Consider the following 13,047-nt stretch of genomic DNA (forward strand, 5'->3'; position numbering starts at 1 on the left):
CTGGCAGGGTCTCCACGTGGCTACATCAGGGTAGGTCCGTGTGGCTTCTCCACACGTGTGGCTCCCGGGGCCTATGTGTCTTGTCAGTAGAGTGTCTCCAAGGGAGAGCGCAGAGAGAGAGTGTGTCTTCAGCCTCCAAGGGGGAAATTCGGATTTCCCAGAATTCTCAGGAGAAGGCCATGCCCACACAGAGGCTTCATTGGCTATGATCTGATTGACAGACTAGACTCCACCCCTTCACTCATAATCCTCTCAAATTGACACCAGATTGTGTAACTACCACAACCATCCTACAAGCATTTCATTGATCTTGCTCCTTCTTGTTCCCAACCTCAAAGAACATTGAAAGAGAACATGCTTTGAATCCCTCAAAGATGCCAAAATTGTCATTTAGCATATCGTCAACTGAAGTGTGCACAGTTCTTCCGAGAGATGGAAGCACCCTCTTCAGAAGTGCACAGACCTGCAAGGAAGATATGTGGAGAAACGATGGCCTCACGTTTTGATACTCTTGTTTAGTGAACGTGTCCATGGTTTGATAACAATTTTCCCACCTACCTGCCCGTCTTGTTTGTTTGTTGGGCAAGAAAACCCGGTAGAGGAAGAGATGGTTGATGAAGGCAAGAAGAGTTGATGGAACCCAGTTTTGAAGTAGAAAACAACCCAAGTTTGGATGGAATCTTGGGATGATCCGGATCGGAAATAGGGAAACGTTTTCCCGAGAGAATGAACTGCCAAAGAGAAGAAGGAAGAGCAGGATTGAAGTGCCAAGAGAAACAGTGGTGGGGAGAGCATTCTTGGGACGAGGATGGAGACTAGGGCTTGAGAAGAACAGGTGTTCGAAGCAGCTTGAGTGGTAAGTGTGAGAGAGAGAGGTCCCCAGGGACTCTCGGGTGACTGGTCGCCTTGTCTACGTTTGCTCCTTCCACCCCCACCCATTGAAATTTCCTTCTGAAATACTTGAAATTTAGTTGTCTTGATGCATGAAAATCATCTTAGGGACATAACACCCTACTGCTATCCCCTTACTTAGATTTTAAAATTTTTTTTCAAAACTGTGACTTCAATACCGTATATCCTTAAACCCTTCAGCTGTTTCTTTATTTGGTAAAAAATGTATATAAATATATAGGCAAAACTTCTGCCACTGCATAGTTTTTACATACATAATTCCTTATATTGTAGAACCACTATCACTATCTTTTTCCAAATTAATCTATTAAAAGAAACCCATTGTCTCCTAAACAATCATTCCTTTTCCCCCTCCTTTCCACTCCCGGTACCCACTAGTAGGTTTGGTCTGCATCTATTTTCTTGCTTATTTCATACTTAGCTGTTTCTGTGGTGACTTCACCAAGCATAGGTTTTGCCTTTCCTTTCTGGTGGAAAACATTGTTTCCTTCCTCAGCAGACAGGTCTCCACGTCGTGGCAGACTTAGTGGGCATCAAATCAGCTATGCCAACCAAACCCCTTTCTAGTAAACCTGTCTCAGGCACAGCCCCCTGATCTAACCATGACAGATATTGCAGAGATATGAGCATCGATCTAATTGTGGTGCACAAACACGGGAAGAGACATAACAGGGTGGGATGGAGGAGAGCAGAGGAAATACGCATCCCCCATCAAAATGTATGCTAAGCCAGAAAATGAGAGAAGACACTCAAGTGAGAGACTTAGGGGTGGCATCATTTAGTGATCTCTAAGAGATTAGAAGAGCAGCCTTAGTTCATGGCTCAACTCTGTCCAGCTGAGGTAGACCTCCCAGGCACTGGCTTGGGACCCAGAGAGTCCCATCATTTCCCAGCAAACTCCTTTTGCCTTAACCTAGTTTGAGTAGGTTTAGTTCTTTTCCAAAAAAATGAAGCCCTTCCCAAAGGAGTCTTGACAAAGATAGTAACCAACCTGTTCTGGGCTCCAAAGAAGTAAACCAGCCTGGACTCTCCTTCCTCCCATGACGCTCCTGAGGACAAACTGCCTCATGCAACACACCATCCTTTTCCTCCTATGAGCAGAATTCTTGCTTCCTGATCTCTCTGCTATGTGACACACGAGCTGTGACCAGGGGCATAGCAACTGAGTGACATCCGGAGGCATGCTTCCAGCTGAAAAACAGTGGAGACACATCTCAGAAAGCTCGCCAACACTGGAGGAAAAAGAGTATAGAAGCAATAACTGATTATGCAAAGAGGCCTCCAAAAGTTCATGGAAAAGTGGAATTGAAAGATGATGGAGCTTTCCCACGAACCTTGTATAGTCCTATGGCTTCACTATGAGTCGGCATTGACTCGTTGACAGTGAGTTTTGGGGGGGGGTTCAGTGTGGGGTGGGGTAGGGTGTTGGTTTGTGTAGTTGGGGCAGAGGATCTGAAGAAAACAGGGTTGACTTTGACCCTTAAGCTCAGAAGGTAGTATGGAAAAGGTGGATCAAGTCCGCAGGGAGCGTGCAGGGACAAGGGAAGGCGGGACTGAGAGGAAGCTGACTGCTCACTGCAGGGTATAGAGAACGCCTGGTGGGCCGGCCACGTTGGAGCTCTCTCTACACAGACCAAGAAGATGGGAGACATAAGAAATCACAAATGCCGTCACTTCGAAGGAAAAGAAGAGCAGGTGAAGAAGCCAGCAAAGAGAACACTAAAAGGGGTAGCTCGCCCGAGCTCGTCCAGTGAATGGGTTTGTTTTAGGGATAAAGACGAGGGCATCGGTGGTTCTAAAATCGGGGCTTGTGCCAGCCAGTTGCAATAGCGGTCCCTCGAGTTAGCTAGAGCTGTCATGACTCTGGGCACCCGCTCCCAAAGGCTCTCTGCTGGACCCATATTTTGAGAATCAGTCATTTGAAACATCCGAACTGACTCAGGGGGTAGCGGGAACTCCATGTCTCCCCACCACTTAGGCAGTGGGACCCCAAAGTAGCCTGCCCAAGACATGAGTGTGCTTTATATAATTGATGTATGTATATGTATGGATTGTGATAAGAGTTGTATGAGTCCCTAACAAAATGTAAAAAAAGAAAAGAGGAGAAAATAAATGATTAGGGCAAATGTACAGATGTGCTTTATACAATTGATGTATGTATATGTATGGCCTGTGATAAGAGTTGTATGAGCCCCTAATAAAATGTTTTTAAAGAAAAGAAAGCATGCCAACCCAGTGCTGCCCAAGCCCATAAGTCCAATATTAGGCCATATGTCTGACAGTGATCTACAAAGTCCCCCTCCATCTCACAAAACACACACCATGACACCGACTGCAGGAGGAAAGCCGAATCAGTGAACGTGTAAGCATCACAGCGCTGGCAGGGGTCTCCACACGGCTGCTCCAGCACCCAGGGCTGCATCGGGGTAGGCCCACGCGGCTTCTCCTCAGGGATGTCTCAATATGAAATGAACTTTGCCAGCTGAGGCAGAGAACTGGCTAAGGCAGCTGCACCCTGGTCCTACCATCAGAAAGCAAGAGACCCGAGAACTAGAAAGGCAAGGCTCACGGAGCCATTTATCTCTCCACCCTTCGAGAGTTTTCAAGCTGTGACTTGCAGAAACAGATCACCAGGTGGTCCTTCTGAGGTTCCTGGGGGAGGGGGGTTCAAACTGACAACCTTTTGGTGTGTAGTCTACTGTTGAGCCATTTACATCATTCAAGAATTCTGCAAGATCAGCTTGCCTATTATACCCATGGCCATCAAGTCACGCCCAACTCATAGACACCCTATAGAACAGAGTAGAACTCACTGCCCCATAAGGTTTCCTAGGCTATAGTCTTTATGGCATAATCACTATAGAATCAGAGTGCCATATCATTCTCCCGTCGAGAAGCTAGTAGGTTTGAACCACTAACTTTTCAGTTAGTGGCCAACCACTTAATCAATGCACCACATGTACGCTTTATCAATTCCTGATCCAGACTTACGAGGCTCCTGGAGTAATATAAAGATCGCTGACTCTGGCCAGGTTAGTTGTACTAAGACAGGGTTAGGGAGAAGGAGTCCCCGCCAAGCACAGAGGAAAGAGAGTCGACCACGAGTCTGAGAGAAGTAGCACAGTGTCTGCAATGTTGGGTCTGGCCCATTACTTTTGTGGACGCCCCATAGTTTAACCTGGAGAAATTATGTCACTCTCATTCCCATTGAGCTTTGCCCTAATGGTGCGCTGCTTGGCTTGTGCAGGTTGCTTTGAGGTGCAATCAAGCCATTGCTGACTCATAGCAGGCCCCGTGCACAACGAAATGAGGCACTGCCTGATCCTATACAATCCTTGCAATTGTGTTTTCAGTCCATTGTTGAAGCCACTGTGTCAGTGGTTGTCAATTCCTCATGCCTTGACCCTTTCATACAGTTCCTCATGTGGTGGTGACCCCCTATCCACAAAAGTATTTTCGTTACTACTTCATCACTGTCATTTTGCTACTGTTATGAATCATAATGTAAATATCTGATATGTAGATGTATTTTCATTGTTACAAATTGAACATAATTACAGTGATTAATCCCCAAAACAATATATAATTATATATTGTAAAATATTCATTTCTAATTACAAATCAATGAAATTTGGTCTTGAAGCATGATGCAGCATGGGTAACAGTCTTCACGCCAGGTACTCGGTTGTGGGCGTATCTGCATGTGGGCGGACTCATCTGGAGACAGATAGAGGAGCGGTGTCTCAGATCCTAAGACCATTGGAAATATGTGTTTTCCAGTGGTCTTATCTGACCTCTGTGAAAGGGTTGTTTGACCCTCTCAAAGGGGTTGTGACCCACAGATTGAGAGAACTGCTGCACTATGTCAATCCATATCCCTGGGGGTCATCTTCTTTTTCACTGACTCTACTTTGCTAAGCATGATGTCCTTTTCCAAGACTGGTCTCTCCTGATAACATGTCCAAAGTATGTGAGATGAGGTCTCCCCATACTGCCAGCACCGTGATCCTAAGGCATGAATTCTTCTCTGGCCTTCTTTGTTCATTGTCCAACGTTCACATGCAGATGAGGCGACTGAAGGTACCCGGAGTGTTTCATGGATCAGGCACACCTTAATCCCCCAGGTGACACCTTTGTTCTTTAACACTTTAAAGAAGTCTTGGGCCACAGATCTCACCATTGCAAAGCATCCTTTGATTTCCTGACTGCTGCTTCCATGAGATTGGTTGTGGAGCCAGGCAAAACACGTGCAGTCACGTGGCAGTGTCCACAGCAGGAATGGAGTTAATTACTATTAGGCCCCTGTTTGCCAACCTTCTTGAGCCAGAGTGTCCAATTCCTTTATTCTATTTCAATGTTATCTATGGAGTTAAAGCAGATTGTACCAGGGCGAATAAGGATGTTTGTAACAGAACCAGCATTGGTGCATTGGTGAAAAGACCGATTGTCTCCTACTTGTTTCATGGACATGGATTTCTTTTCCAAAATGTTAAGCTCCTTCTCTGTAGGCAAGAGTCCTCACAAACAGCACTCTGGAAAGCATTTTACTCTCACACACGCACACCCCACAACATCCTGTGTCAAAACAAACGTGACAATGGGCTATTATTTCAACCCACATAATAGCATGTTGTCACATCTTTGTGTCCAGGCTTGAGTGGGGGGGGGGTGGGGGGTGGGGAGGAGGTGTGGGAAGGAGTGGGGGGGTGGGGAGGGGAGGGGAGGCGTGGGTGTGCTTGGAGATCTTCCAGAGGCACTTCCTGGCTTCAAGGTTCTAAAAACAGAAACTGTTCCCACAGGAGGTAACTCAGAGGTTAATTTCTGCAGGTGCCCGGCCCCAGCCTCGTGTTCACTTCCAGCGGAGAGCCCTGCGGCTGCCGGAGAACACCAGCTACAGCGACCTGACTGCCTTCCTCACTGCGGCCAGCGCCCCCTCGGAGGTGGACAGTTTCCCTTACTTGCGAGGATTAGATGGAAACGGAACAGGTAAATCTGAGACACTTCTTTTGCCCTGGGGTGTTTGTGTTTTCATCTTTATGTGGAGCTTTGTCCGTTCTGTGGCTGGACTTTCGGTACTGAGTGGGAGGACCGGACAGACGTGACAAAAGGGGAACTCTCTGTACAAGTTCAAGTTCATGGTAATGGTAGCAGCCTCCACCGATTCCCTCCACAGCCGGGCAGTGGCTGAACTTGAGTGCATTTGTCTGCCTGAGGACCCCTCTTCCTTGGAAATGTTTTACATGTGGTTTTGAGGAACATCTTCTCTGAGTTCTCCTGTGTTGGAAAAAATATATGCAATTCAGAGCAGTTGTTGTCATTGAAAGTATGTATTTTTCTAAGAGTTTAAGATCAGCATTATGGATTTGCTGCTTTTTGCCCGCTGCCCGGCCCCACTTTCCCTGGAGCGTGCAGTTGGCAGAGCAGCAGCCTGTGGGTGCAGAGATGCATAGTCTCACCCATCCAGGTCCCAGCTGGGAGAGGATGCTCGGGAGTTTCTTTCCCTCTGTCGTCACATCCCTGCTCTCCCCTCGCTTGCTCACAGACAGAAGTTGGAAGAGCGGGAGATGCTGTGCATTGGTTTTGAATCCCTTTCTGACACATCTCTCAGTTCAGTCGCAGTTTTTCGAAATCATGGCCATCAGCCAGAGTAGCTGTAATCATGCCGCATCAGAACAAGACTATGAACCCCTTTAGACTTAGAGCAACGCAGGTCACAGGGATGCTGAAACCCATGGACACCCAGGAGCTGCCTCTGGACCCTGGAGAACAGAATGGAACTCCCCCACCCCCACCCCAGCCTCCTGTCCCGATGGATTTCCAAGGCTGTGATGTTTAGGAGTGCAGATTGCCCTTCACCCTTCTCCTAAAGAGAGAATGGCTGACTGGTTCAAAGTGCTGCGCATTTAACCACTCTGCCACCGGGATGCTGGAGTGCTGAGGTATCCTCAGGTCGTCCCGCTCCTTGTTCCCATGCTTGGTCATGACCCAAGATTGAAGACCGGTATGCCTTCCCTTGTTAAATCGATTGCGCTATCTATGGACTTACTCAGGCATGCTTTTATTCCACCCCACAGCGCTTTCCCCAAGTTGGTGGCGTGGCAGGTGAAGTGCTGGGCTGCTGTCCACTAAACGAGAGCATCCCCCCTCCCCTGCCACTGTTGTTGTCCTTGTTACCAGTTGCCAAAGAGTCAGAGCAAAACTGCCCGGTCCTGCATGATCCCCACAAGTGTTCCTATGCTGGAGCGCATTCTTGCAGCCCCTGCATCAGTCCATCTCGCTGAGGGCCTTCCTCTCCTTCACTGCCCCTCGACTTTCCCAAACACGATGTCTTCTTCAAGGTCGGGTCTCGCCTAACAACATCCAGAGTTCATGAGACGAAGTCTTGCCATCCTTGCCTTGCACCCTTTAGCCACTCCTTAGGAGAGACATGAGACTGCCTGCTCCTGTAAAGATTCACCATCACAGGCACCCTAAAGAGAGGATCTACCTTGGTCTTTAAAGGGTCCCCGTGAGTTGGAATTGACTCAATGCTAGTGGGTGTGGTTTCATGAACTGATTATCATGAATAACATTTTCTGGTCAGTAGCATCGGATCCACTTGTAGACTATTCATAAATTCCTTGTTGTTAGGGGTTAGGGTGAACCGTTGATTTTGTTGTTTACTTTGCATCCTTCCGTGGTACCTATTTCAGAAAAGTTTCTTCTTCCTTTAACTCTTGCATGCTCAGGATGCAGTTTGTCACCACACAAATGCCTGGTAATCATCCTAAGTAAGCCTCATTTGGGGGGAAAATATGTTATGTTTTCCTTTGAAAATGAAGGCTTGAGAAAAAAATAATTGTTTCTGGAAGCATGATGAAGCCCAGTCTGAGATAGTCATAAAGTCCCCTTCTATTTCAAAAACCCCCAGATTCAAAAGGACTCCCTCAGTCCTTGGAGCTCATTAGCTTTTCCATGCCCCACTTTCAATAGCTGCTGAATAAATGATGGCATTGGAGCGGACTTGGGGACAAAGAACACAAAGATTCAGAACTATTGATTTTAGAAGCGTTCCTCAGATTTGAAAATCACTCTGTTATTTCAGAGGGAAGAGAGAAGGACTGTAGAAGGTTACATTAAATTGTTTTTCCTTCACAAACCTCGGAAGTTCATGTGGAAACCCTCAGCCCTTTGGGTCCTGCATGGAGTGAGTGTACACACACGTGCACATAAACACCCCACCCCCAAGGATTTGAGCTCGTGTATTCTTTTATCTAAAACACTGACCCTAGTAACTAATCAGCTAGGTACTGGTCTCCAGGGTCACGTTGTATTCAGCATCTCTTTTAGACCAGTATTTGCGTCCTGTATTTTAAGAAGAGATCAAAGGGAGTTCAGCCTAGCGGGGGAGCCTGGATGAAGCATGGCTTTGAAAGATGACTGGTCAGTTGTATGAGCCCCGAATAAAATGTTTTTTAATTAAAAAAAAAAAAAGAACACACTGCAAAAAAAAAAAAAAAAGAAAGATGACTGGTCGTACCAGGGCTGCAATAAAAGTGGATGCAGAACTGGAAAGTTCTTCAAAGAGTGGTTCGCTTGGAATGTGGCAAGGGGAGTTGTGTCTGGTGCTGAGCGTGGATTCCAGAGCCATTCATGGAGACTCGTGGCAATTTCAGTCACCTCCATCCTTGCTCTTCCCAGATGTTTGTGCTGTAGTTTCCTGTAGTTTCCAACCCCATCGCATACTTAAGCCAAAGACCCTGCAACTCCGTAAGATCTCATTCTCCACTCTGGTGGGCAAGAAAGCAAACGCTACTTGATGAAGTCCCCAAGGAATTTTAAAGCAATTACTGTACCTAGTGACACCAGAAGGAGATCTGGTGGCATTGATAACGTTGAGCTGCTAACCACAAGGTGGGCAGTTCAAACCCTACAGTGGTTCTGAAGGCAAAAGATGAGGCTGTCTCCTCTTGTGAAGATTTGAAACCTCAAAATCCCAAAAGAGCAGCTCTACTCTTGTCCTGTAGGGTCACTATGAGTCGGAATAGACTAAATGACAGGGAATGAGAGTAACACTCCGGAAAAAGAGGGAGGAATCTATCTTCAACTGTGTGCAATTGTCCAATTTACCAATTGGTAAAATTGGTAACAATTCAAAACCCAACAGCTTCCTGGGATGGGTTCTTTCTGCCCTAAAATGAAATGGCCAGGATAAAGATCGCCAAACTTGAAACCATTATTCCAACCTGGACTTTGAGATGAACGCTCCCTTCCCATACCTTGTCCTTCACTGGAAAACCGAGGTGAGCATGCGCCATGCTGTCATTGGCTCTGTCAAGAGCTTACCCAGAACTCGTAGTGACAATGCTACAATGCACCAGGTTTAAGTTCAGTCCTGATTGGAGGCTTGCCGTACCCTGGGAGGAGGATATGTAGCTGAGAGCGAATTTCCATAGCTTGGGTTCTGCTGCAGCTCAACACTTCTTGTCATTGTTTTCTTTGCTGTATTTACAGAAAGGCTTACAATGATGACTGGTGGCGCTTGTGCGATTTCATCTTTCCCCGGAGAGTGAACTCTAAAATAGATTGCTTAAGTGGATGAATATCCCTCTCATCAGTAGACTGTCGTGAAGGCCCTGATGTGGGTAAAAGGTCTCTAATGTAGAATAATTGGTATATTAAATTACTTTCAGTCAGATCCGAGTACCAGCGGCAACAAAAAATAACTCATAAAGCATTTGAAGTCTGAGATTTCAATAGTATATGTATTTTTTTTTCCAGAAGGAAGTTGGTATTTGGAAACAATCCCTGCAGAAATTTCCTATTAGCAAAAGAAAAAAGGTCTCAGCTATAAAACACTGAGTCTCATTATGGTGGCCTGCCAAGTAATTAGCGCGGGCGTGGGGCTCACTTTATGTTGCCAGTGTTTTCAGGGATTTCCACTTGCACCTTCCTCTCAGAGTGTAAACAAGTCCTTTCCTTTGGGAACCCTCCGTGAGAGCAAAACGGAGGAGCTCACAGCAGAGCCAGAAGCCGAATCTCAGCCCTGTCGTTCCTGGTGCGTCTCCTTACTTAGACCAGCAGCCTGTACTTACCTCTCTAGACTTCATTTGCTTTATCAAAGAGCGGCTTTACCTACCCTCAAAGACCCCTGGTGGCATACTGGTTACACATTGGGCTGCGATCCTCAACGTCAGCAGCTCAAAACCACCAGACATTCCAAGGGAGAAAGACAGCTCTCTACTCCCTTAAAGATATACAGTCACAGAAACTTCCAGGAACCTGTCTGCCGTCCTATTGGGTCGCTACGCGTCAGCATGCACTCGATGGCAGTGGGTTTGCTTCTTGGCTCAACCTGCCCTCTCAGCTTGTGGGGAGAAGTACATAGGCAGATGTTTATTAACAGAGAACCTGACATGTAGGAGGGACCCAGAAAGTGGGAGCGGTCATGTTTTTGCACCCTGTCCCTCAGCTCCACCGCTTCTTTGTATGTGTATGATAGAGGATACCTCTTGCTTCCAGGAAACAGCACGAGGTATGACCTGACCCCAGTCACCGCCGTCAGTGTCCACCTGCTCAGCAGCGACGGGACGCCAGTGCTGGTGGATGGGCCCATCTATGTCACCGTGCCGCTGCCCGCGCACAGCACTCTGAGACACAATGCCTACGTCGCAGCGTGGCGGTTTGACCAGAAACTGGGTAAGCTGGAGTTCCGTGCTGGGTCACTGGCTCTCCTCTAAGAGCCTGTGGAAGTCTCCTTCCCTGAAGTCCCTACACCCTGCTGCTCATGGCGCGGGGATGGTCTCTGGTGTGTGATGATACTTTCTCCCCGGTGCTATTCAGGCAGCCAGCCACCTCTTCAGAATTGGGTGCTTCATGGGTTTAACGCCGATTCACTTAAAAAGAATAGCTTTTTAAGGCCTTAGGTCGGCTTTCATGGTCATCACCCTTTCGGATGTACAAAGCGATCCCTATTGGTCACCGGGTTTTCTTTTCCTCTCTGAAAGGACAAGCATTTGTTAATTTCCTTCCAAAAGACTGAAAGGACCCCACTACTCAAAGATACCCGCTGATGGCACTCGAAACCGTCTCCTTCCAGTCATTTCCACGTGCACGGATGTATCAGTTTTCTCTACTGGCAAAGCAAGTTTAGCAGCCTAACACACCACCACCTGGCCCCTCACAGGTTGCGAGGGCGCAGCTTCATCATGGTTGTGGCCCGGTGTCTCACAAGGTCGCAGTCAACCTGTCATCTCAAGGGTCAGTGGGGCTGTCGCCTGCACTTCCTCACTGGCTGCTGGCCGGAGACACCACATTGACCTCTGTGGGCTGCTCGCAAGATGGGGGTGAGCTTAGAAAGGGAGAGCACAAATACCCCAAAGTGGCAAACAGTGTTTTATATTGTAGCCCAGTTGGAAGTGGCTGATCATTGCTTCTGTCATATTGCCAGTATACCATCCTGGTACAGCGGGAGTGGACCGTACACAGGTGTGCATGGTGGGAAGGTTGGAAGTGGGGTACGTCCCAGAGGCTGCCCACAACAACATGTGCGTGTTTGGCTGAAGTGGGTTATGTGTTATGTTCTGTTCTACCATTTGCTTTTAAAGCCCATTCCTATCATCATGAGCAACTAGCTGTTAATTATTACCGGGCAGTATTGATTTTCATGAGACAAGTGCATCGCATGATGGTAATTCTGCACTGCGTGGTGTCTGTCCAGGCAACATCCGGCTGTGTGTTTAACAGAGTTCAAAAGCACCCATCTGGGACCAGGACTGCATGCACCAGCTCCCGCTCACAGCTCTTACCTACACGGCATTTGCACTGCCAGGCTTGTGATGATGCAGTACCTCTGGAATCTGTGATGCATGTGTCTTGAGAGTCCTATTAAATGCCTATGTCCCTGCCCTCTGTATGCTCTCTCCTGTACTTTCTATTGTTGTTTTAGTCTGACCTTCCCAGACGGACAAATAACAAGTTCACCGTCTAACAGCGTCTGTTTCAACTCAAGGGCAACGGCACTGAATCTTGTGTTCTGCGAGTTCTAGGGTGTTGTAGCATTATTTCTGTTCAGTTTTCCTCTGAAGATATTTCCCTGAAGTGCCTTGTAGCTCCAGTCCCAGCAGAGCCAGTGCTGGTGTTCACAGCAGCAAGACGCAAAGGAGAAGGGCTGATTTGGAAGCGAAACAAATGGTTATTGTAGGTAGAATGCTGTGGCTGGTGATTTAGGCACATCTGTTTGCTAAGGATTTAATATGGTATTAAATCACATAGTACCCTATTTCATAAAACATGGAGTAGACTACAAGCAACACATACCTGTATATCATAATTTGGGTGATCAATGTTCTGCAGGAGGAAAATAATAGATTTTCTGCTTTGATAACTATTTTGTAGCTAAATCTTTATGTAGATCCATGATTATTTCCTTAGGGTGAAATTTCATATGTGGCATTAACACATCAAAACAAGGCACAAAAAGTTAAATCTCTTAAACCTATTTCCAAATTGCCCTCCAGAGCATTTTATCAGTACATTTTATCACAGGGGTGCGAGCTTCGGGTTTGTATTGTACATTGTTTCCTAGACTCCTATGGGTTTTGGGCTCATGAAAGTTAAACTTTAAAAATACCACTCTTCAAATAACCCAACCAACATTTGAAACGTTTAGGCCATGTATAAAGATGATCTGGTTTTCAAATTCCTTTCGGCAAGCACTATTTTATGTGTGGCCTCGTGGTTTCTACTCGGCTTGGCAAATGTTACACAGCTCTCTTAGTTCTGCCAGTTATTCACCCAAAGGCACGGCATTTCACCAGTAAGCCTTAGTCCACAGGTCCTGAGCTCCAGCTCTGTGGGTCAGCAAGCTTATTTCCCAGACACGTGCCATTCTCCCTGCCCAAAGGCTCTCGTTTTCAAACTTCATGGCCTGGAATGGCTACCACCGAGTCTCCTGCTGGTCTCCTGGTCTGCTACTTTTGTCACTGTTCCTGCTATTGCTTTGCTCCATCTTTTCCGACCTCTGAGGTCACAGCTGTGTGTCTCCTGGGAGAAGGAACTTCAGCTCAAGGATCGCAGCGCCAAAGAATGCACTCCATTCCTGGCTCTTCCTTCTTTCTTTCTCTCGTCAACCCTTCATTGTGACTGAGTAGAGGT

General features: G+C 47.0%; 1 protein-coding gene across 1 annotated transcript in view; it reads left to right on the forward strand.

Moving 5' to 3' along the window:
* Window positions 1-13,047, forward strand: part of FAM171A1 (family with sequence similarity 171 member A1) — a 173,108-nt gene that overhangs the window by 125,966 nt on the left and 34,095 nt on the right. Inside the window, exons 4-5 of the mRNA XM_075552330.1 lie at window positions 5,740-5,898; window positions 10,414-10,590. Of these exons, the coding sequence (XP_075408445.1) occupies window positions 5,740-5,898; window positions 10,414-10,590 (336 nt within the window). The remainder of the gene's footprint in view (window positions 1-5,739; window positions 5,899-10,413; window positions 10,591-13,047) is intronic.

Source organism: Tenrec ecaudatus, chromosome 6, assembly GCF_050624435.1.
Source record: "Tenrec ecaudatus isolate mTenEca1 chromosome 6, mTenEca1.hap1, whole genome shotgun sequence".
In the NCBI taxonomy this organism is placed as follows: Eukaryota; Metazoa; Chordata; class Mammalia; order Afrosoricida; family Tenrecidae; genus Tenrec; species Tenrec ecaudatus.